This window comes from Colius striatus, chromosome 2, assembly GCF_028858725.1.
Source record: "Colius striatus isolate bColStr4 chromosome 2, bColStr4.1.hap1, whole genome shotgun sequence".
NCBI lineage: Eukaryota > Metazoa > Chordata > Aves > Coliiformes > Coliidae > Colius > Colius striatus.
Window position 1 is genome coordinate 84,148,350 of NC_084760.1, and position 23,782 is coordinate 84,172,131.

General features: G+C 36.6%; 1 protein-coding gene across 1 annotated transcript; it reads right to left on the reverse strand.

The window, feature by feature from the left end:
• Positions 1-757: 757 nt before the first annotated feature.
• Positions 758-22,889, reverse strand: DYNC2LI1 (dynein cytoplasmic 2 light intermediate chain 1). The gene is made up of 13 exons (XM_010199974.2): positions 22,836-22,889; positions 22,034-22,151; positions 20,698-20,732; positions 20,234-20,303; positions 19,134-19,222; positions 17,453-17,639; positions 14,985-15,053; positions 13,555-13,632; positions 11,979-12,055; positions 11,549-11,619; positions 11,010-11,101; positions 8,457-8,549; positions 758-1,142 (listed from the first exon to the last, which is right to left on the reverse strand). Exons 1-13 carry the CDS (start codon positions 22,847-22,849, stop codon positions 1,077-1,079), a joined length of 1,059 nt encoding a protein of 352 aa, XP_010198276.2. The 5' UTR covers positions 22,850-22,889; the 3' UTR covers positions 758-1,076.
• Between the last annotated feature and the right edge of the window lie 893 nt (positions 22,890-23,782).

Here is a 23,782-nt window from a genome sequence, read left to right on the forward strand (position 1 = left end):
AGTACAGAGGGAGAGCTAGAGACTTCCTCAAGGAGGTAAGTATATTTGTGTCTTGGAATTCCATAATAATACAATTAGTTTAATTTGATAGTTTTCAGATGATGCACTTTGTAAGAAAGAATTTGAAATCCTGCAGTTACTGCAAGATCCCCACTTAAACATGAGGCCAATATTTTTTTCTAATATCTTTATGTAGAATATTCTGAGATGCAAATGTTATAACAGAAAAATATTTGGTAAATAAATATGTTTAAAATAACAAATAACTGTAAAGAGCTGGAAAGACACCCCATTGGTTTGTCTTTCCCATTTTTATGTGGGTTTGTTCATTGGGTTATGTAGGTTTGATCCTTGGGGTACATTGTTATGATCTGGTCCGGCAAGTGGCTGTTCAGACATTTAATCTCTGCCAACAAGTCTTACCTCAAGAGCCACCTCCGGCTTTAATCTAGATCTTGTCTTTTGTATTCTCCAAGCACTCAGTCAATCTCATATTGATCCTAGAGAAAAAGCCTACCTAGTTTAGGCTAGCATTTCATCAGCCCAGGCTGAATATGAATCAATTATACTTCCACCACTAAACAAATAGCTATCAAATTGATTAGACAAACGTCCCAGCATTTCAATATCTGACAGAAATGTCCATCTCTAGATTCTGTGCAAAATTATTACAACATTGTACATGGCAAGAAACAATTCTTGAACTATTTGACAGTGAAATCGAGATAAAGTAAACTTCCTCATTCAGGCAGAATGTGGTTTTAAATTCACTTTATTCTTCAGGGTTCTGTGGACCTATCCTATTCAAATGCATCCAACAATGATGCAAACATATTCTTAAGCTTTGTTTTTATATTATATATGCAAAGAAAAGGAAAAGATACCCAGCACACTTGACTGTGTGGTTTCGTATTTTGTGTGTGAATACTTGTTTATCTTTAAATACATGTTTAAGGCAGAAGCATTCCAAAATGACCCAAACAATGTGTTAGAACTCATAAAATAAGTGGAAGTGACTAATGTTGATCTTCAGATTCAAACCCAAATGTTAAACTGGAAACACTTTTAATGGTTCATCAGTCGGAGTCCAAAACCATTTCTTTCCAAGATTTAGAAGCATTTCTTTTATATTGTTCGAGTTCCTAAAACAGAAACATACATACATATTAATCTAATCTTATTAATATCAATTATGATACCTACATTAGCCACTTGAACGTTCAAAGCACATACAAACATTTTTCACCGTAGAAGACACGTACTATATCTTTTTATCTGTAACAAAATTATACTAAAAGTGCTATGAAATTTGCCACATTTGCTCCTGTATAGGGAACTGGGTTTTCTTTCTTTAGTTGTTTAGACCTAGATACTTTCCAGAGAAGAAGAAATTCTGTGTCTTTCCTTAGATGTTCAATTTGAGAAAGCAGCCTCCCTGTGAACATACAGAAACGTAACGCTGCATGCATTTAAAAAACAGAAACCAGAATTAACCAACAGAAACAACTGTTTCACACACAAAGCCAGGGCCCTTCAAGAGGCTAAATGCATTGGCAATTCCTTAAGATTGTAGAAAAGAAGCTAGAAGAAAAGAAATCCTACTTTCTTTTTTGTTTAAGCACAGGACTGAAACACACTTCTGAAATCTTGTGTATCACCAGTAGCCCTTAGAAATCCCTGCAGAACACAGCCTTATCCAGAAAGCAGTAAGGAGAAATACATTTGAGAGGAGTGCAATGGGTGCCTAGGAAATCGACACACCATATCTACTGAATCTACTGGATATTTGTGAAAATATTATTCCTTGTTGTCTGAGGGTTTTCAGGCAGTGTGTTACTGCTGGCAAAGATGCCAGCCTTTCCCCTTGTGTTTTGTTTTTCAGCTAGTAAAAAATATTCTTTCAGGTGCTACTGTTTAGTAGAATGAAAAGTTAGCATCTGCGTGTAAAAATGAAATGCAAACCCAATGTGGTAATTATGAATCTTCTATACAGAAATTAGATTACTAAAAGCCAACAGAGGCTCAAATTGTGGAGGTACAAATAAAGCAAATTGGGTACGAGAGCTGAGGTGGTCTACATCGTGCTACAGAACTTCCATCAGATTTGCAGGTGATACTCGAATCAGGTACTGCTTGCAGTACAAAAAAAGTCATCACATCTCACTTAAGTAACAAAGACCCTCAGAAGTGGGCACACGTTTTGTAAGATTGCTGTTCTGATTATAATAGAATGGATTTAACAGTGTAAGGGGGCTTTCACTGTAGGTATTCAGGTATCAGAACTGACAAAAAGAACAAAATTCACACCTGGTGAATTCGACAGAAGTATTAATTCTCACTCCAGAGCTCAGAGGGAGGAAGAAGAAAATAAAAGGCAGAGCAACAAAGAAAGAATCTAAAAATCATATGGAAATAATAAATGGAATTTTCTCTCTCTCAGGCAATCACTTCAGTAGCTTTGTCAGCAGTGCCAAGTTTTCAGAAAGCACGACAGATTTCTGAGCAGTAAGAGGAGTTTTAATCAGTGCATATTCTTCATGTGCTGCTTGAAGGAAAATAAGTTTTACAGCTAAGTAACTCATTGATGACTGACACAGAACATACTGTGTCTAGTCTAAATCTAGTAAGTTAAGTACAACTCCAGAACTACTGTTCTATCACTAAGACAGTCTTTACTCTGTATTTTTGCTCCCTTGTTCTTAATATAAAGTAATTATGATCTCAGAACATACTGAACTGTTGGAAACTTGCCAACAGTTAGGAACAGAAAGAATACTGTGATATTTTAAGGAGCACATGTAACCTGGTTTATGCTAAGTAAATAATTTCAATTCTAACAACTTTCTCAAAGGCTACTGTAAGGGGTAAAATTAGACAAGTAAGTTTTAACATATAATGACAATGGCCACGCAGAAGTTGCCTAAATAATGCCTTACAGATTTAGCATCCGAGTGAAATGTTTCAAGAAACAGGCAGATAATATAGCAGAATTCTCTTTGCTTAGCTAGAAGGCAATTCAGTGTCAAGGTAATTCAAAACAACACAGAAATGCAAAGTATCAAGCCACAGGATATATTAAAACTATGTAGCTATTCCACTACACACAGAAAAAGAGAAATGTTTCTTTTGGAGTTGCAACCAGGTAAGACATTTAAACAATATGAAAGAAAAGGAAAAAAGGGATTAAATGGGAGGGTACTTATAAAAAAATTATCTGTAACAAATTCAGGGATTCAGGGGCAAAAATGCAGCTTCCTTAATTTGCATGTAAAATAGAAAGTAAAATAAATCCCCAGATCTGAAATGCAACGGAAACATATTTCAAATACTACTTAAAGACGACTCCAGAGGCCTTGCTGAAAAAGGGTACCTTACTGCTCATAAAGTCCTATACTGTAGCCATTAGAGGAATTCTAGAATATATTGTAACTGTACAGTCAGCTCAAACAACCTCTCTCCAAATTGAAATAAGATCCTATGAATGAATGTATCTCAATATATGCCAAAATGTTCACGCTACCATTATGCTTCCTTTTCTTTCTGGGTACTAAGTGTAGGGGGCACAGATGACAGTCACGAAGAATTAACAATTGCAGTTTAAATATGCTTTCTGAGTGCTTTAAGCATTATTAGTGCTAGCAACTTGCCCTAGATGTCTCAGCAGTGGCATAAAGTGCATTTCTTTCTTTTCTTAACCTTAATGCTTTTGTACTTCTGCGTTTCTATAAATCCTCCATCTGCCAAATAGAGAAGATCACATCTAATCTCATAAAGGGATTGGGAAGAAAGACTTCACTGATGTTTGTGAGGCACTCAGATAAGATAGCATTAGCACATTCTCAGAGAAAAGAAATTAATACTTTTGTGTTCATTGAAGTGTCTGAATGGCAGGTTGAGAAATAAGGTACACAAAGAATAAGGATGATGAAAAGAAACACTGAACAATTGAATTGAGACATCAGCAAAACAGTATATGATCATGTAATTAAAGACAATACTATAATGTCTACAAACAAGGAAGACAAATTAAGATTGTAAGAAAAGCCTTAATTGTTGCATTTCCTCGGTTCTCAGGGACTGATACGACTAACTTTCTTTTCCATGCAGTTTCTTACTCTAAGTGCCCTCAATCTGGAACATGGTGACAATAACCAAGTACTGAAACGTAACAGTTTTAAGCATCTAAACTTCAGTAGGAAAATTAATAACAGCACTCTAAGAGTGCTCTTCAATTTGATTTTTTTAAAAAAGTGAATAATTTTTTCTACCCCTCCGGACATACTTTCACGTGAAAATGACAAAGCTTATTCTTGGCAACTGAGTAAACATCCTAAATAACTTTTTCTCCCCAATATTAAGACTACCCCCTACCCTCCCATGGAGAAAACTAAGGGTGCTACTGCTCTCTTATCCTTGTTAAGGTGCCTGTCAAACTTCTCTGCCCAGTAACACTGGTCTGACTAAAGGGCAAGGAAGTTCATTGCACAATATTTGGTCTTATATTTTGTTGAATGAGATATCGTCTCCTGAAGAAGAAATTATCTCCTGAAGTTCTGCAATATGGTCATGTCAGAAAACTGCTGAAAAAAACATGGCTCTCATTCAGTGGGCCAACACAGTCCTCATTCAGACAGACAGCTGCAGATCTGAGACAAAAATGACTCTTAGTTGTGAATGACATGGTTAATTAGGTCACTCCTATTTAAGGGAAACAGAACCACACATCCTTGCCAAATGTTATAGAATCTTCCCTCCTTCTGTTTATGACTTAGTTACAGCCTTGTACATTGAGATCTGCTTCCATTACTTCCTGTTAGCTGACACCAATCAATACCATTAAGCTTCATCTAAAACTGGCACCAATCTCTAAAGTAATACCTTTGTGTAATGGGACCAGTCAGTGTGAACTTTGGCATTGTGTGATGCTGGCTTAACGAGGCTCTCCAGCTCTTTGAGCTCAAGGTTAGCTTTATCATTTGCTTCAATGAATGAAGCTGCAGACAAATGACTAGATGAAAAAGGTCCTAGCACTTACGTTGAGTATTAGCAGCATGAGGAAGGATAGCTATGACCCAAAACAAACAAAGCCTTTGAAAAGACACTTTAGAGGACTTACCCCTGAGGTAGAGAGCGTTTCTATAGGAAACAGAGGATACCCCCCATACCATCTCACTGTTGCAAACATTTAGAAGAAACTAAGGAACAAGTCCTTCATGCACTCGTAGGTATCACTGACACAGGTGGTGTATGTGCAGCCCTAAACGACAGCATGATTTTAAAAGATCTCACTCAATTCAAGTTATGTGTGTGCCTAAAATGAAATTAAGGTGACCTTGAAGCATCAAAAGCCAAAAAGCTAGCAGAGAATAGAGAGAAATGGACAAGTTTGCCATGTTTACATTTTATGTAGATGGTATGAGTTAACAGCAAGCCACATGTTTAAGGCATAATAAAGATTCAAAGTGAAAGTTTTTATTGAATTTTGAAAGTCCTGCAAAAAGTGCAAAATTCCAGTAATTCTCAGGGAGAATCTGCTAGTTAAGAAATACATTAAACACAAACTCCAAGAAGGTCCCTCGTGCTGTATTCTTTCTCTCAGAGCTTAACTCCAGAGAATGAAAAAGCAGTAAACAATGGCAAAAGCACCATTTGCTACAAATCTGCACATTGCACGGCTGTGGGCTAAGAACCAGGAAAAGAATTCTGAAAAGACATAATTGAGAGAGATGTGCTCTATCTTGAACAAAGCCACTGCAAGGAAAAGCCTCAGAGAGCTTTCCAGAGCAAAAAAGTCTCAAAATAGAGTGGTATGTTTCATAGTTAACTCTGGAAATAGTTAAGGAGGTCAAATAATCTGGTCTAGAAGAAAACACTCTTGTAGCAGAATGCTGATGAGCTGGCCACTGAACTGCTACAGCCACAAAGCATCTCAGATAGGTAAATATCAGCTGATAGCCAGTACCTGGGAGTGAGACAGGTACTGTCTTGTTTCAGTACTTTAAACAATATCCAGAACAGTTTTCTGATTTTATACTAGAGAATTTAAGCTAGCAGGATGTGCAAACTCTAGCTGCAGACACACCTTCTAACCAAAGCTACAAAGGTGAAAGTGATTTAATTAAACTTTGTATTGCCAGAGTTGTCTATAAATCTATTAGAGCCTTATCGAGCAGTCCTGACCAAGACTGAGTCACTCAGTTATGATAGTTCTTCTATCAAACTTGGTGACAGGGGCTATATTTTTTTTCCTTAGCTGGTTTTGTGTTTGCTTTTCTTTTAAACCTTATCTTGGAGATAAATAAGCAAACTGGTTATCACCTAGAGTCCAATGTGGCATATTAATTAACCAAAAGTAACTGAGAAAAATGCTAACGTGCGCTTAAATGATTTGAAAATATCCCCCGTTGTCATCACATGAAAATTTTGTGTTGTGTCCTATGGTTTCATTAGCAGCATGTTGCATCTTAAAAATCTTAATATACTGTTCCTCCTACACATTAGTTATCTCAAGACTCTGTAAGGAATGTCAGACTTCTGATGCATTTAAAATATTGCTTTAAAGCTAAAATTTTTGTGCCACTTCTCATACGACTGAGGAAATCCAAAGACACTTCAAGAATCGCTGCAACTCCAGCGTTCTTCTCTTTTATATGTACATTGCTATCTTCGTGTGTTTCAAATGGAATTAAATTCTTGGAGTCTAAAACATTTTAATAATGTGGAAATAATCTTGTAATAATTGAACTTCATGATAGAGAAGTTTAGGAATTAGCTGCAGATAAAAAAAAGTAATTTTCTCTTTAATGCTCCAATCACTTGCAGTAGCCCAACTAAAAGAAGCTACACTGGCTTGGAATGCCCTTGAACAGATTAAGGTTCTAAAAGCCTGTCTCTTTTGTTTAAAACCAGAAAATTAATCATTTTCTGTATGATTTAATCAACACATACCAGTATCTTCTTTTGCAAGACATTATTATCTAAAAATAACAAAACCTAGTACACCATGTAGTTATTTTGAGATATACAGATATACTGAGTATGAGATTACGTTATGAATTCCTAAAGCAATGTGCTTTACAAATATTAATGATTTCTAAGACTGCTCTTGATGTAACAGAAATTCAGCACTGATGCCTCCATTAACAGGATATTACAGGTAATGTGCAAGTTCAAAGACTTGCAGAGGATTCTGGAAATTGCTTTATTCTTTTACATTATTAATGTATTTCTTTGGATCAGGTAACTATCAGCTTACTGCCTTATGTGATCTAACTAAACTCTACAAAACTGTGATGGTAGTAATAATGTAATCCTTTGACTTTCTTTTACAAGCATGCAAAAAGATGGAATTTGCCATGGCATTTTAAGGTTAGTTGAGATTAACTCCAATGGAAGTCAATAAAACTGCCTTTCATCTTAAGAGTGAGGGTCTGTAAAAACACTTGAGATCTAGATTGATACAATCCATCATCTCAAAGCACTGTTAGAAAAAAAACCTCCTTTAACCACAGTAATTTACTCCATGAAGAAGCTAAACAGTGCTCAAACAACACACATATACGCTGTGAGAACACAGTGAATATCTCTCCGTCATTCTGGCAATGAATTTTTTGCGTGTGAAATGGAGTTTCCAGACTCAGTACATGGTACTTCTTCCGATCAAAGAAAGAGATACAAATCTTGGGTTGATTTTAACAGACCCATACCTGTGGAATCAATGATGATAATACACAGCATTTCTACCCCTGTGACATTATACAATGTTCTAACCTTCATCAACTTTGCCGCAGAATTCTTCTCTAAAATTAATTCACCACAAAGGCAGGGAAATAGAGAAACACTTCAAAATTGTAAGAGACCCTTTTCCCATCAAAGGTCTTTTTGGGAATTCAGGGGGTAAGCCAAATATTACTATGTGGAATAAATCTTGTTCCCTCTGTTTAAGATAAAATATATGTAGCCTGCAAACTCGAGTCAGAAGTGTTACCATCTGAGCAACTCTACAGTTTAAATAAAAAGTTTTGAAGGAGAAAGACAAAAATAAAGTGGACAGACCCCACCTCAAACCACGTTACTGCTTCCTAGGCTTTCTGCTGGTCAACACCCAAATCAGAGTACAGGGTGCAGAAATGAAGAAATTACTGCCAAAAAAGTTCCACAACTTTGCTTCAAAATTATTTTAGTGAAATGATTCTGGATAAGGGTTAGAGGGAAAATCTGAATTATTCATTTCTAAAGAATCTATAGAGCGAAAACATTGAGATCTAATGATGCTCTACTGGTTTAATGTCTACCAATGGAAAATAACAACCCCAACCAACTACTAAGCTAAAAACTAAAGTTGAAGTTATTTAAGGGCAAAAAAGAGACTAGGAGGATATCCTACAATTAATTCAGCAATGCTGGTGGTTCTGGAATACCTGACTGTGAACAGCAGCTGAAGAACTGCAACCCACCTGGTTTTTCTGAGCTCTCATGACATCAACTTCGTACTCAGCGTACTGTGAATCCTGTGCAGGGTCCTTGGTATCTTGTAAATCACAGAAGCTCTAAGGGAAGAAATGATAAAAACCCCCCAAACCCCAACAGAAGACTTTATCTTCTGTTCTTTTAACAGGAAAATGCCATGCTATAGATGAAAGTATTTGCTTTTAATACAAACATATTAATATCTTACATTTATGGAAGAATTTTGTGTCATAGGATACAGATTAGATTTAAAAATAAAAAAATCTTTGACTGGTAAAATGATGAGAAAGTAAAAGCACAGTTAAATCTTAAAGGAAAGAAAATATTCTAATTTGGTAGTTGTTTATTATTCTCTCCTTAAATCCTTTCTGGTCCATACATTTGGTTAAGGTTGCTCTTGCTAAAGTAGTTCATACTCAAGACTAGAATCCAGTTCCAGTTACCAGAAGTGGTACTTCAATAGCCGAGAAATTGTTTACTATTTTTTTGACAAATACCTGCATTATACTTTACTGACCTTGAGGGAATTACAATTTTAATTCCAAAGAAGCAAATACAGTAATATAAAGAAACACTATAATTTAAAAAAAAAAGATACTACACAATTCTCCCCTTACTCAGATGGAAAGTAGCAAGAAGGCAACCATACAAATAATGGAATAACATAAAGCGGAATCATACTTATTATTAGATAAGGCAGTGAAAAAGACATTTCCAATACATACAAACAGCTTTAAAGTATATAGTGTCTTTTGGAACCAAAGTAGAAGACTGGGAACTTACTTAGCAAATCTTCTTTTAATCATCTTTAATTAGACTGATACCTTAGAACACTGATGGAGCATGCAAGACGAGAAATGTATTCATTTCCCCAACTGTTTCAGAGGGGCAGGAGTTTTTGGGAAGGGGAATCATAGAATGGTAGGGGTTGGAAGGGATCTTTAGAGATCATCTAGTCCAACCTCCCTGCAGAAGCAGGTTCACCTATATCAGGTCGCATAGGAACATGTTCAGGGAGGTCTTGAAGACCTTCAAGGAAGGAGACTCCACAACCACCCCGGGCAGCCTGTGCCAGGGCTCCCTCACCTGAACAGTGAAAGAGTTTTTTCTTAAATATAAGTGGAACTTTTTGTGTTCCAGCTTCATTCCATTACCCCTTGTTCTGTTGCTACCTACTACAGAAAAAAGGGATGTCCCAACCTCCTGACATCCACTCTTTGGATATTTGTAAATGTTAATAAGATCTCCCCTCAGTCTCCTCTTTTCTAGACTAAACAGCCCCAGTTCCCGCAGCCTTTCCTCAAATGAAAGATGTTCTACTCCCCTGATCATCTTGGTGGCCCTACACTGGACTCTGTCCAGAAGTTCTCTGTCCCTCTTGAGCTGAGGAGCCCAGAACTGGACACAGGACTCCAGATGAGGCCTCACCAGGGCAGAGCAGAGGGGGAGAAGAACTTCCCTTGACCTGCTGGCCACACTTTTCTTGATGCATCCCAGGATGCCATTGGCCTTCTTGGCCACAGGGGCACGTTGCTGGCTCATGGTTAGCTTATTATCAATCAGGACTCCCAGGTCTCTCTCTGCAGAGCTACTCTTCAGGAATGTTTGTTTATTTTGTTTTAAAATGCTATAGGGAAAAATAAGGTTTAACTTGTTTAAAGGCTTTGATATGTAGCAGTCAGGCAAGTGGCAAAGCATGAATTCCGACTCCTTCTCATCAAGATTGGAGATCCATAGACCGAAAGCTAGAATAAGGCCAGTTTGTGCCTCATAATTTGAGGCACAGTTTCATAGCCCAGACCAACTTCCTTGCCTGCCCAGGTAAGCTACAGTGCAGGAAATGGACAGGAATAAACAACTGTGACACAGCTCAGTACTCAAGGAGAAAGCAGAAGCCTGTATTTGCTCAGGTCAGGTAGACAATAGTTTTCTAACAACATTAATTGCTTTTATTGAAAAGAAATATTTGCCTGTTGGGACTAGAAGCTTCTGAAGTATGTACAAGAGTTATCACTACTTAAGAACCAAGGGATTCTTATCTCCTTGCAAATCCAAACACTTCCCTTAGCAATACAACAGATTTTAGCATGAAAATGTAACACATTTCCTCATTCAAAGCCTCATGCCCTAGGAGAATAGGGATCAGCAGCTTGCCACAGTGCAGAAGAGGAACATCACTGTTATTTAGTTTAGGTATATGGGATATGTCACCTTATAAAATTAAAAAAACTTTGACTATAGCTTGGCTCTCAATATAGGATAGGCAATAGCATAACTTTGAAAAAAACCAGAAGGTTACACCAGTACTTCATAATTACTAAATGTAGGAATGTGACTGAAGATGTAAAAGCTGATAATCCAAGCACCATTACAAACAAGTCTGTATCTTTTTAAAGTGGATGAATTAAAAATTTAGAAGAAACTAAATTGCTGAAGGGGACTGAAATACCAGTCTCTGTTCTTGAAAAACAAAAATTTGTAGTAATATTACTACTATTGTATGAGAAAAGAAGCTGTGCAGCAGACAGGTAAATACCGACCTTGGGAGGAAATGTTTTCTCAAATACTTTTTTCCACAGTTCCAAAGGTGTGTTTGCACGCATCTTTCCAATATCAGAGGCAGGTGGTGGTCCTAAGGATTACAGTACAAAATGATACAGAATTTATGTCACAACAACCTAAATTATCAAATCATTTTAGATAATGTTCCACCTAATGTAATGTCTTATCTTCCAGAGACAAGTTGCGACAAGTCTGAAAAAACGTTGATCTCCCATCATGAACGTGAGTGGCATTATATGTTCTATTTTCTTTCAGATCTAAGTTTGTCAGTACTTCACTGTTTGAAGTAGCCTTGATACTTCATATTAAACTACCTAACAAATCTGCACCAAGTATTTATCAATAATATAAATACTAAGTCATCATTTGAAACTTTCAAAGCCATTTCCCTCAATAACATGTTAAAACTGATGCTGATGTGCTACAATATAATTTTACTGTTCATTTGACCAATTTTATTTTTCTTTTTTTCAAAACCAACTAAGTAACAAACACAATGAACAGGAACTGTCCTCACCTATTTGGCTCAGGGAATCCAGGCCTGCTGGTATAAACAGAGGTTTGTTGTGATCCACTGACACAGACTTGCTGAACAGAAAAAAAGAAAACTTATTAAGTGAGCATTTATCATCAACAAAAAATGACATTATTACAGCCAAAACTAGACTTTTCTTGGGCTTTGCAGACAAATACTTGTAAATAAAAATCTACTCAATTGTAGTGGTTTCTAAGTCATCAGTTAAGGAATCACAAACAAGGAGTTATCGTTGTCCTCTGCAGAGATAAGCAGCTGGGACGAGCAGCTGAGACACAGGAGTGACCATGCACAAGAATCTTTCAGAGATCATACTTCAGAAAAAAAAATGTTTTGATTATGAAAATATTTTTTATTAAGAACTTCTAGACTCTGGATAAGACATTAAAGAGTTGGACAATAATTATGTTACCTTTTATCGTAGCCAAATGCCAAGTGATTAATAAGAGCACGGGCTTTCAGCAGAAGAGCCTCAGATTTACTGGTAAACTAAATGAATCAGAAAACAAAATATACATTATGATCTTCTGTCATAGAAACACTTCATTATGTCATCTACACAGAGGATTTCAGATAGAGCCTGGCTGATTCCTCATCTCAGTAACTCTGGTATCTGTTCACTGAATTTACTAGAACAAAAGTCTCATCCTCCCTTTCCAAACATGAAAATATTTCTCACTGAACATATGGATCAATAGAGATTAAATGGAAAATAGCATAAAGATTAAAGAATTAATTTTAAAATACTGATTCAAAACTTGTGAAATATGCACATGAAGAGACACAAATATTTTGCTCAAGACTAATAAGTCATTAACATTTTAAACTACATTTAAAATTACCCAGAATAAAAAACATTTAGAAATGTAATTAACTATCAAATTGTTCACAAATCATAAAAACAGCCTGATAGTGGCAGAACTGGTACAGATTTATCAGAAAGCAGCTTCCAGAACATATTCTCAAGGAGCATGTGTATTCCTATCTTAGGGCTTCTGTATCCTAACAGAGATGCATGTCACTGAAACAGAAGTCAGATGTCTACTGTGGGAAATGAAGTTTCTCCCATTTATTTCGGTGGGAATGGAACTAAATAAAATTTAGATTTAAATATAATTTAAAAAATAAATCAAGACAGTTGTATTCTCAGTTAAAAAAGGTGAATTCATGTGTCAAAGTACAAAAGTTTTACAATTTTACATAGACGCAGAAGGACATGCTGTGATTATAACAATTTAAAGCAAACATACATTGTTTGGTAATCAAAATATGCCACTATTAAATGTTATTACATAAATGATGATTGAGACAAATAGAACTGTTTTCCAACAGAGAGCCCAAGAGACAGCTTTTTTGGATTGTAAGCCTCAGCATGCATGTTTCTGCCTTTACTCAGAAAACTCCAAACTCAAAATCAATTTATATACCCATATAAATACTTCATTGTCCTCATGGTTGGCAGTTCCTAGTTACTACTGTAAACAAAATTCCTGCCTTTAAACACTGTAAGTGTGGTAATGTGGTATGCTGAAATTGCTGTGAAGATGAGCCCTCGGATCCAAGTTAAATCTTCTGAAGCCAGGTCACTAGACCTAAATTCATGCTTCTACCAGAAAGGTTGGTTTTCTAATTCTGCCTAGGGCAATTCCTTTTGCCTGTCCTCGTTTTTTGTACCAAAAAATTTTGCCAGACATGCAGTAAACTCCTTGCAGGAACTGAGCTGGCTAACAGGTAACTATTTTTATTCAGTTTTTACTGATGATGGGAATTAGGTGGTTTGCCTGCAAGGTGTATCCATTCACCCATCCATCCATCCCTCCCCTGCCAACACCTGTAACTTGTTCGATAGATTAGCTCATCAAGAAACCTACTGCAAAACTAATCTCATTTTATCCAGAAGCTTTTCATTTCTATTTTTCTAAATATTGTTTAGTAACACAAATATTGCTCATCTTTTCTATCTTTAGATAGAAAGGGAATATACACACCACTAATGATGCTCCATAATAATGTGAAACAAACCGAAGTGTCTTGCTTATTATTTTCCTCATTTCAGAGTCAAATTCCTGAAAAAGTTGATATCAGAACATATATATAAGAAACAAACCCCAAAATTTTACAGCTAGAACTTTTCATGTTTTTTTGTGTAAAATGCAACATACTAAGGCTACAATATATGAGGCTTTCAGCTGTCAGCATAATTATATCTTAACACAGAATCAGTAACAGCCTACTCTGAAAAGAAATGTCACAATTTCCCTTTGTTTCTTTTTTTTTTTTTTTACAGAAAAAGCCTAATTCAGGCAATATATTAGTCCAGAAAAAGTTTCTTAATTGGGAATGTGTGTCCAATTTTCAATTAATTTGTTTAACTTTCTTTTAAATTTTTAGAAGTAGACGTATTGCCTACAGGAAGAACCAGGATTTTTTTCTTTTCGTGAAAATATTTAACTTTCAGTAAACCTTTGGGTATATGCTCTCTAAATTGTAATATCTGCAAGATCTGAGAGGTGCACAAAACCATCTTTTCAGGAATGTTTCTTCGATACAAGATCGCTTAGATGTCCTTCCCTAGATAAAGTGAACAAAAACCTGGCTCCAGTGAAGCCTGCAGGAGTCTGCTCATAGGCACCAAAGGAATTAGGGTGTTATTTTGGGTTTGTTCCATCAGAGTTACTGATTTTTAAAGAAGTAACAGCTCAGCATACAGCCTCAGTATGAAAGGAGGCATGGTACCTTGTTAGTAAAGAAGTAACTCAGTCAGCCAAGTATCAACGCACTATGTAGTTATCCAGGGAAATGAAGACTGCCGGTATAGCAGCCAAAATTCAAACACACTGTTCTAGTTTCTTGCAAGTTTCTTGTGCTTGAAAATTCTGTATGCATTCTTTTGGATTTTTATCATCCTGGGAGAGAATCCAGAAGTACGATGACATTTCTTTTCTCTCCCTCCTAAAAGATGCAATTACTCATTTGTTTCTAAGAACTCAAGAAGTACTTAAGAAAAAATAGTTTCAGACTGAAATGATAGTTTATTGTTCACACTGTCACAATGAACACAACATCTGACCAGCTGCCTTGAGAGATGCCCTTCTCTCACTGCCGTAAGCTTACAGCTGTGGTCTGAAGGAACACAACTCCTCTCATTATAAAAGAATAAAGTCATCAACATGGTGTTTCCTTGTTTCCCTCTTTGGTCTGCAAAAATATATCTCAACATTTTCCAAGTACATCTCAAAAATCAGCATTTTTGGAAGTGTTTTGTCAAGAAATAACCATATGCTTTCCAGAATGCTGTTGAACAGGAACTTTTTGTGGTAGAAGGCTGTCTGGCTGACTTTTTTTTCACACAGTTACTATTCTATTACGAAGATTTTAGTATATTGAATCTTTAACTATCAAAAAAAGTAATACTTACATGAAAAATATCGTATTTGCTTCCAATTATCACCAAGGGTATTGGAAAAGGGTCAACTAACTCATAATCCTGTTAAACACATAGATGAAATTTACCCATTGTAAACAAATTGTAAAAGTCTGCAACTGTGAGAAAAAAACTGCAAGGGGTTAAAATTAATTCACAGCAGACAAGCTCTCTTTTTTCAAAACCTTAAGTCAGATGAATAAACTTTAATGCAATATCCATGCCATATTCTACCACTTTCTCATTTTCTTTATAAGTGGTCAGGAAATAATCCCTCTTGAGCTGTCAGAACACTTAATGGCATAAAAGGGCTCTTACACTATATACTCCAGCTCCAACATTAGATGAAAAGGGAGGAAAAACTCTGTCAGATTGGATTAGTATAACTGTCTTTTTAACACATTCCCCCTCCATGCATCAGATCCAAAGTAATACAGACAAAAGCTTGAGAAAATGAACCTGAGCGATTTGCTTGTGTCACGCATTTGTCCTCCCCATATCCTATTTTCCAAACTCTTAAAAAATCTTTAATGTGATTTTCCTATGTTTGATACGAGCAGAAAGGGGAAAACATCAAAATTGGTGTATGTAAACAGCTCTAGGGGTGTAAACTTCCTTGTTAAATAGACAACTTTTATCAGAACTTTTAATAAGTTGATTACAAGAATTCTCACGTTATCTGGAAGGTCTTCCTGTAATATATATGGAATGAGACAATCCCCTCATGTGTTCACACAATTATTTAGTCAAGCTGCATCATTTGCAGCCAAGTGGAAGAGATGTGTTGTATCAGAGGTTGACCTAACTGTTCCCTTTGAAAACTGGTTATTTCACATACAGATTTAACGACAGTATATTAGCAAGAAGCTGCACAGACTGAAAATCCTCTGAGAGGAAAAATAATTGGCTTCACTCATACACTGTCAAGGCAAAAGCTTTGAGCAAAATTATCATAAAACTGAGAGTATAGAATACAGTTCTTAATTAAGAATAAATTAATTTGGGATCAATCAGAAATATTAAAACTGGCATAGTGAATCCTATTCATCTTCTGGCTATGGAATTAATTTTTGACTACTGGTTATTTCAGGTGCATCCAGCCTTTTTAAACAAGGCCTGCAGTTTATATGGTTTATCATATAGACAATATATCTTTATCCAGGCCAACAGAGTATATCTAATCCTTAAAAAACCCATACCTCTAAGAATCTCATCAGTTCCTGTTTATCATGAAAATATGTTTAGCTATAAAAAGGCAAATAAAAATCTGCATAAACTGTCATTGACTTTAACTACAAAAGATAGCATTTCCTCCCACAAAATTGACATATTTTTCCTTGAACAATGATTAAAAGAGAACCAAGAAGTAATATAACATGTTGTTTGCACTCTTTCTGATTTTGACAATGAAGGCTAAATAAAATTTCTAGTTTAGAAGGTATAATTGTGTTCTCTATAGGGCAAGTGTAACAAGTTTTCCCTTCTTAACAATTACTGGCATTGTTCTTTTTACTTATTGAAAAAAGCTTGCGGTTTTCTGATATGTAAACTCCTATAGGTAAACTTGACACTGTGGTCATGATTTATCACCAGATGTGCTTGTAGGCATTTTCTTTTTGTGAATTATCTTTTGTAAAAGTAAAAAACAACATCACAATCCAGCAGATCTGAAAGCCTGTATAATCTACTGAGTGTTGCATATGTTGCTTTCTCATAAATTTTAAGTGACTTTTAAATTCTGGAGCTATAGAAGCATTTGCTGTATAGCAGCATTTTATAGAAGTTACAGTAAGTAGATTTATGTGCCAAGTCTTTGAATTGTTGAATACTTATTTATGCATTATATACACACAACATTTGCAGAGGTTTAATGCACAATGACTTTTCATTTCTATTGCGCATAATCTAGTTTAGCTTTTGCAGAGATTTACTTAGCAATTATGTTTAAAGGACTGATGTTAACATTTCTGAAACTTTATAATTTAATTAGTTGTCAGATTATCAAAAGGCATTGAGTTTGTGATAGACATTTAAATAAATGCAAAGTATATAGTCATGTTGATTGCTGTTATAACTATATTCTTTGCTTAAATTTGTACCTTCAGCTAGTCTCTTGCTAGATGACTTTTGTACATTCTAGTTTTCATCTTCATTTTAAAAAGATGAGGGGGGAAAAAAAGCAAACTGCTACTCTAAAACTATTTCTTTTGATTGGTGTAACATGCCATAACAATCACATTAGATATCTAACAAAAAGATATAAGGAGCCTTCTTTCCTTGTTTCTGCTCTTATTGAATTTTTATTAAATTGCTATAATTTTCCAGTGAACAGGTTCATCTACATCAAATGGATTTTCAGTCAAGCATAAAAATCTAAAAGAGTTGTTTATGATTTTCAAAAGCATTATCTTTAACTGTATAAAGGCCTGTGACATCTGGAGAAAATATTAGAAGTAACTTACTGGATGATCTCTCTGCAGATTGTTTCGCATCTTCTGTTTAATTTCAGCAACTACTTTAGGATTTGTCTTTTCTAGTTTGGCTAAAATTTTGTGCACATGGTTCCTGGTGACTTGCAGAAGTTTCTCCATAGTAGTCCACAGTTCATTAGGTTTGGACAGATCCAATACAAGAACTACAGCAAATGAGCTATTGAAAAGGCAGTATTTGGTCAAAACTTTAGGGCATGAGACAATCAACATTTTCATTTACAACCATACTTGTAGCAGAAATGCTGAAAGCAACAAACGTGAAACACAAATGCAGCCATTTGAATGGATGTAATCGTTGTTTCTCATTCCATTCCGACTTGGAAAGGGGATTCCAGACCAAAGTGGTATTAGAAAGACTAAAAAGCAAAGTGAATGTCCAATTTCACTTTGAAATGCTGTGCAGAAAAAAAGATCTGGTGAAAAGTCTCTTGGTGAAACTAGATATAGTTCACGGAACTTTCAAATAAGAAAACTGTTAGACTACAGACAGATGAGAAAAACAGGGAAAAGCACCCAAGTACTTAAGTTTAAATGGTAGAATTTTTGACTAGTATATTAATATACTACTTTATGACCAGAAGTACTATTACAGAACAATGTAGCTATTCCAACAAATCTTAATATTCCTCATCGGTAAAAAGGAAGAAAAGACTGATGGATCTGGAGCTCAGTTAAGTTAATTTAGACAACAGCTGAAAAATGATAGGTTTTATTGCCCCAAGCTATTCTAGAAACAAAAAGCTTCACGGGGGGTTTATTCCTTCTGTCTTAGTCTGTTGCTAAGCAATGGCATTACCTCAATAGCCAAAACAGCAAATGTACATGATAAAAATTATATCCCTTCTTTTTTCCCCCACAGAGGTTAAACCTCATTACCAAGGAAATCAAGCAATGTACCTTAATACAAAATTTATCTTTTGAAACTTTTATTCCATTCCACTTTCAGCTCCATCTCCCCTAACCAGTAAAAACATAAAATGCACCCTCCCATCACCTTCTCATTTCTTCATGCAGCTCTTGATGCAATTCTTCTTTCTATGCTACTCCATCACTTTTATGGATTTATCTCACTACATTCTCTTAATTTTCTCTAAATTTGTTTCCTTTTGTCCTCAAATAATTTCAACAGCTTTATTCCCTCTCAGAGACATCACTTCTCTTGTAGAATCGTCTTCTCAGATGGTCACTTCACCTCCCAAAAATCCAGATATTTTTGTTACAATTTTTTGCCCTGTTTTTCACTCCAAAATACTGCCACTCACAGAAGCAGCATCTATGTTTCCATATAGAAGTCAGAAGCAACATTTTTTTTTTTTTGCTTCCAAGTTGCTTTTTCTGCTCCTTCACTGAGCATAAAGATACTATGTCTTCTCTTTTTCTGTATTTCTTGTTCTATCTGCTTAAGAGCAGCCTACTTCCCTTACATTACCGTTTGCTCTTGTTGTGGAGATTGCTAAGAACTGGACTTATTAGGAAAGAATCTGAAGAGGAAGGTCAAAGTATCAGTGGTATTACAATGATTTTTAGAAAAAAAATCATAAATGTTCTATCTTACATTTGAAAGATTTTTCCACAATAAAACGTCTAGAGATTTACTTCTGTTTGAAGGAAAGATGAAATTAACATTAGAATTGTAATATTAATCACCTACCTTAAGTTGTTACTAGTGATTGGTATTCGAATCAGTTCCAGTAATGATGTTCCACCACCTAGTTCCCACAAATGAGCTATATCTTTAGGCTGTAAAAGAGTTTCATTTGTTAGAAACGTGCTGCTTCCATGCAACACCAAAAGGTCTTCATCTGATAAACTGGCTTTTCATGCAAGTGACACAGGAGAGGAATGGATATTATTTCACTAGTATTTTCTGAAAAATAAAACCAAAAAAAGAACTCTCTGTGCTCAAGGAATTGCACATAACACTTATGAAAGACTCCTGGCTTGCCCATGATCACCTTTATAAATGACAACAGTGAAGTTAAAAAGTCAGGAAACAGCACGATTAATAATAAGTGTAATCAGGTTCTCTCCTCTTTCTTTTTGTTTATTGCAGCTCAAGACTAATGCTCTTTGAGAAGTTTGCAACTGGAAAAGTAATGTACCTTTACATTTAGTTTCTGGGAAAAGTTTTAACTGATTTTTACCTTTCAGAGACAGATCTTCCACTCCCTGCAAATACCTGCAGCAATAGTTATTTCTGCTGGGCAGTGTTGGGAATAAGTTCAATACAGATGATCTCTAAAGGTCCCTTCCAACCCCTACCATTCTATGATTCTACGATTTCTATTAACATAATCTGCAGGGCAGCGATACAGACAAATAACCTAACAATTTAATTATGACTTAATATCCTCAAAAATGACTGCTTCTCTCACAAAATTGGTAGTAAAATATCTTCACTGGTTTATACTCATTTTGCATTTTAAATACAGCTGAGGGCAGGCACACTATGTTACAATGGAAAAATAAAAGCACTAAAACATGACAAACAAGGTAGTTTTTACAAATGAACCTGATGAATTCTTTTGTTTCTGATGTAATGTGTTTTAGTGAGTGGGAAAAATATATTACAGATTAAAATACAAAATTAAGCTATCTAATTTAAATAAATTATATTAAAACTCCCTTTTTGTTTCACAAACAATAAGCTAAAAACCCTAAGATTCTTACACATAAAAATAAACTCACGTATTTTTATGTTTCTGTGTGTGTATATAAAGATATGGTAAACTATACTTTCTGGATACTTACAGTATTGTGTCTCCTAGCCCTTCTTCCAAAAGTATATTCCAAGGCTAATGTTGGCTTTGGAATCTCTTCCCTATGCAAGGAAAAAGAATTTTGTCAAGATCCGCTAAATTAATAAAGTTAATTCTACAGTTACTGAATTATATTTACCAGTCAGTTCGGAATTTGGCTTAGAAACATCAGTACAGAGAGGATACTTTTAAACTATCAGGTCTGAATTGCTAAACACAGAAGTAAGAGAACCAACTTGAATAGACAGCCATTTAAGCTGTCTAATACTGGAGAAGGATAACTGAAGGAGTCAGATGACAGGTAGTAATGAAGGGAAATAAGTTGATCCACAAATAGTCAAACAGTCACACAACAAAACTTCTGTATACATGTATTATGAGTGACCACACAACATAACTGTTTATGTAAAATTCTAATCCTGAGTTGAAATCTACTTTTAAAAAATGAACACATACCTCTCCAGACACCTCAGAATAATGGTGGTCTTTCCCTGGAAATGAAAAACAAAGAATAACCCTACTGTACGGTCATTAAAGCATGAATGAGACTCTCTCATTTAACATTCCACTAATAAAGTACCAAGAACTGTTAAACCCATGTAATTGTTTGTAGCCTTACAGTGGAAACTTAACTGCCAGCTTCCTGTTAGAATTGAGTTAAACTACTATTGCTGAAATGACAAACTAACACAGATGAGAAATACAGTAACAGGAATTATATATAGTGTACTTAAAACTAGACATTCCTGATCAACCTGGCCAACTCTGTTAAACTGGTTAATAGTTTTTAATTATTCGTGATATATTTATGTAATGTTTGGTTTCCACTGGAGTTAATTATTACTGAACAGGTGGAAATAAGAAGAATGCTTAAAATACAAATAAGCATACAGAAAAATATGTTTTTACACTGTTGAAATTCAGACAATGAGTATCATGCCACACTGAAAGAGCTGGCACTTATACAGCTTCCTCCTGTGTCCTTTCCTATCTCAAAAATCAGTGAAGTTCAGGTAAATCTGAAAATTCATTGTATTTTCTCTAATAAAGTATTTTTAAATTGCTGATGAAGAGATGGCACATATACCAATCCCTCTAAATTAAAAAAATGTATCTTTAAAAATATGACTCGGTCAAAAAGGCAAATATTACGATGTTTACTTTAAAACAGAAAAAAACAGAAGAAAAAGATAAAATTACTAATAACCAAACTTGGGGGACAATAAGCTCAAACAATGTTGAGCATATAAAATCATAAGTCTGCAATCACTGACAAGGTATGTTCAAATAGGTCTGACATAATACAGACACAGGTCATAGCAGGATGTCACGACCTCCTTCTACAACAAAACTGGTATCAACCCCTACCATTTTATGTTTCTATGATTCTATGATCAGTGCACTTTAACTGGATTGTTACCAGTTAAATCTTTAGACAGTAAAAATTATGTCAAACAATTAAAAAGAGTAGCATTATTTCTAGCAGTTACTTTCATGAACATTAATGAAGCCAAGCTTCATTGGTAATGTGTCAACTAGTTAACACATCACCAATAACAACAGCTGAAGTTTTAACTCTCCAAACCATAAACGTGAACTTCTGAATTGTAATAATGTCTCATCAGCCCACACTCTGAGGAATACCCACTCTCTGCAGAATCTGAACATAATATATCTTGTCTTTAGAAGAATTAAGTGGACTTCAACCTCTGAAAATATCCAGTATTTTCCTTGACACAAATAGTTTGAAAAGAATTGTAGACAAAAAGAATTGTAGACTACGTAACGTTACCCCGTTTTTGTTTCCCATAAATAATATTGATTTTTCGCAAACTTCCACATGCTTGCCATCATCATCAGGGTTTTCTCTCTTCTCTACTTCAGCTATAGCAAGGTCCCATAAAGTATCACTAGGCAGAAGAAACAAGAGTGGCATTAAACAATAGACCCTATACCATAATTCCTGAATATATCTAAATGGATAAATGAAGAGTATTATGGTTTAGTATTATTTCACATCACATACCCTCTGCCTCTCAAACTGCTGCTTCTGACAAAACTAGGTTAAGTAAAATTCCTCAGGTGACCCCAACAGCAACATGTGGTTGAGCAAATACTAGCTGTATAGCATGAAGCTCTGAGTACGTTTAAGACACCTTTTAAAGGTTTATAACGCTTAAGGCTTCTTCCAGCGCCCAGCAGCTCAGGCTGGCAAACTCCGGAGTTGGGAGCTTCCCCAGAGGTGCCGGTCTGTGGGTTCGGGGGACTCAAGACCTGCCCTCGGCAGCCCGCGGGAGCTGCTGCTCGGGGGCAGCGAGGGCTTCCCCTTCTCAGGCTCCCCCCTGACCACAGGCGGGGCAGTAAGGGTGGACTAGACCCCCCTATTTTCTACAGGGTCCGTAACGAGAGCAACCGCGAGCCAGGCGTGCCCTCAGCCTGCCCTCGACCCTGCTCGCTTTCAGGCGGAGAGGCCGAAATGGTTCTTTTTACGCCTGCTCCTTCCTCTGGGCTATCTTCCCCGGCCGCCGGCTCCTTCCTCACCCAGCAGCGGAAGCCAAACCCTCTCACCGACCGCGGGCAAAGCTCCCTGTTACCTGGCCTTAGGCATCGCTCCTCGGCGCCCGGGCCTGACTCCCCGTCGCCATGGGAACAACGCGGGGCAGGCTGGGAGGTGTAGTTCCGCGGGGCGGCGGAAGGGGGCGGAGGCCGCTCCACAGGGGGGCGGGGCCTTCCTGCCAGGCGCGGGCCGTGGCGCTGGGGGGTGCTGTTCCCGCCTCAGCGCTCAGCGGAGGAGCGCCCTGGCAGCCCGCGGTGGTGTGGCGGCTGGGACGGAAGGAGGGACCGTCGGACCATCTCGGCCTGTTCTCTGCGCGGTGTGCGGGCGCAGCAGGCCCGGCGGCTGCGGCTGCCAAGCCCCTGAAGTGAGGGGAGGTCCGCGGTGGTTCCACCGGCGGCCGGGCCCCATAGGACCCGCAGCTGCCTTTGATTTTCAGGTGCTAAAAATTAGCACCCCACCGTACTACCAGAGTGAGTGGAGCTCGTGTGAAGGAGGCCAACTGTAGCACTTGTGAAGAGACAAAATACAAAAGCTGTGGAGAAATCCAGAATAAACATGTCAGAAATAGTGAGAGTCTGTTTATTTTACCTCAGACTTAAGTATTGGCTCCTGATAAACTCGCAGTCCACAAGATAACAGTGGAAGGACTGAAATGAAGACCTGCTTGGCAGAACCTCATGGAATAGGATTCTAGATGGTAGAAATGCCCAAGAAAGCTATATAGGCTTCAGCTGCCACTTCATTCAAGGGCAAGATCAGTGTGTCCCCACAAGAAGAAAGTCAAGAAAAGGAAGCAAAAGGCCTACATGGTTGGAAAAAGAACTGTAACTACTAAAGGAGAAAAAAGAAATCTCTGTAAGATGAAAAAAGGGACTCGTTGTTTGGGAAGAGTATAGAAACATCACCAAAGTATGCAGAGATGAAATCAAGAAGGCTAAAACCTTTTTGGAATTAAATCTGGCAAAGGAAGTAAAAGAAAATAAG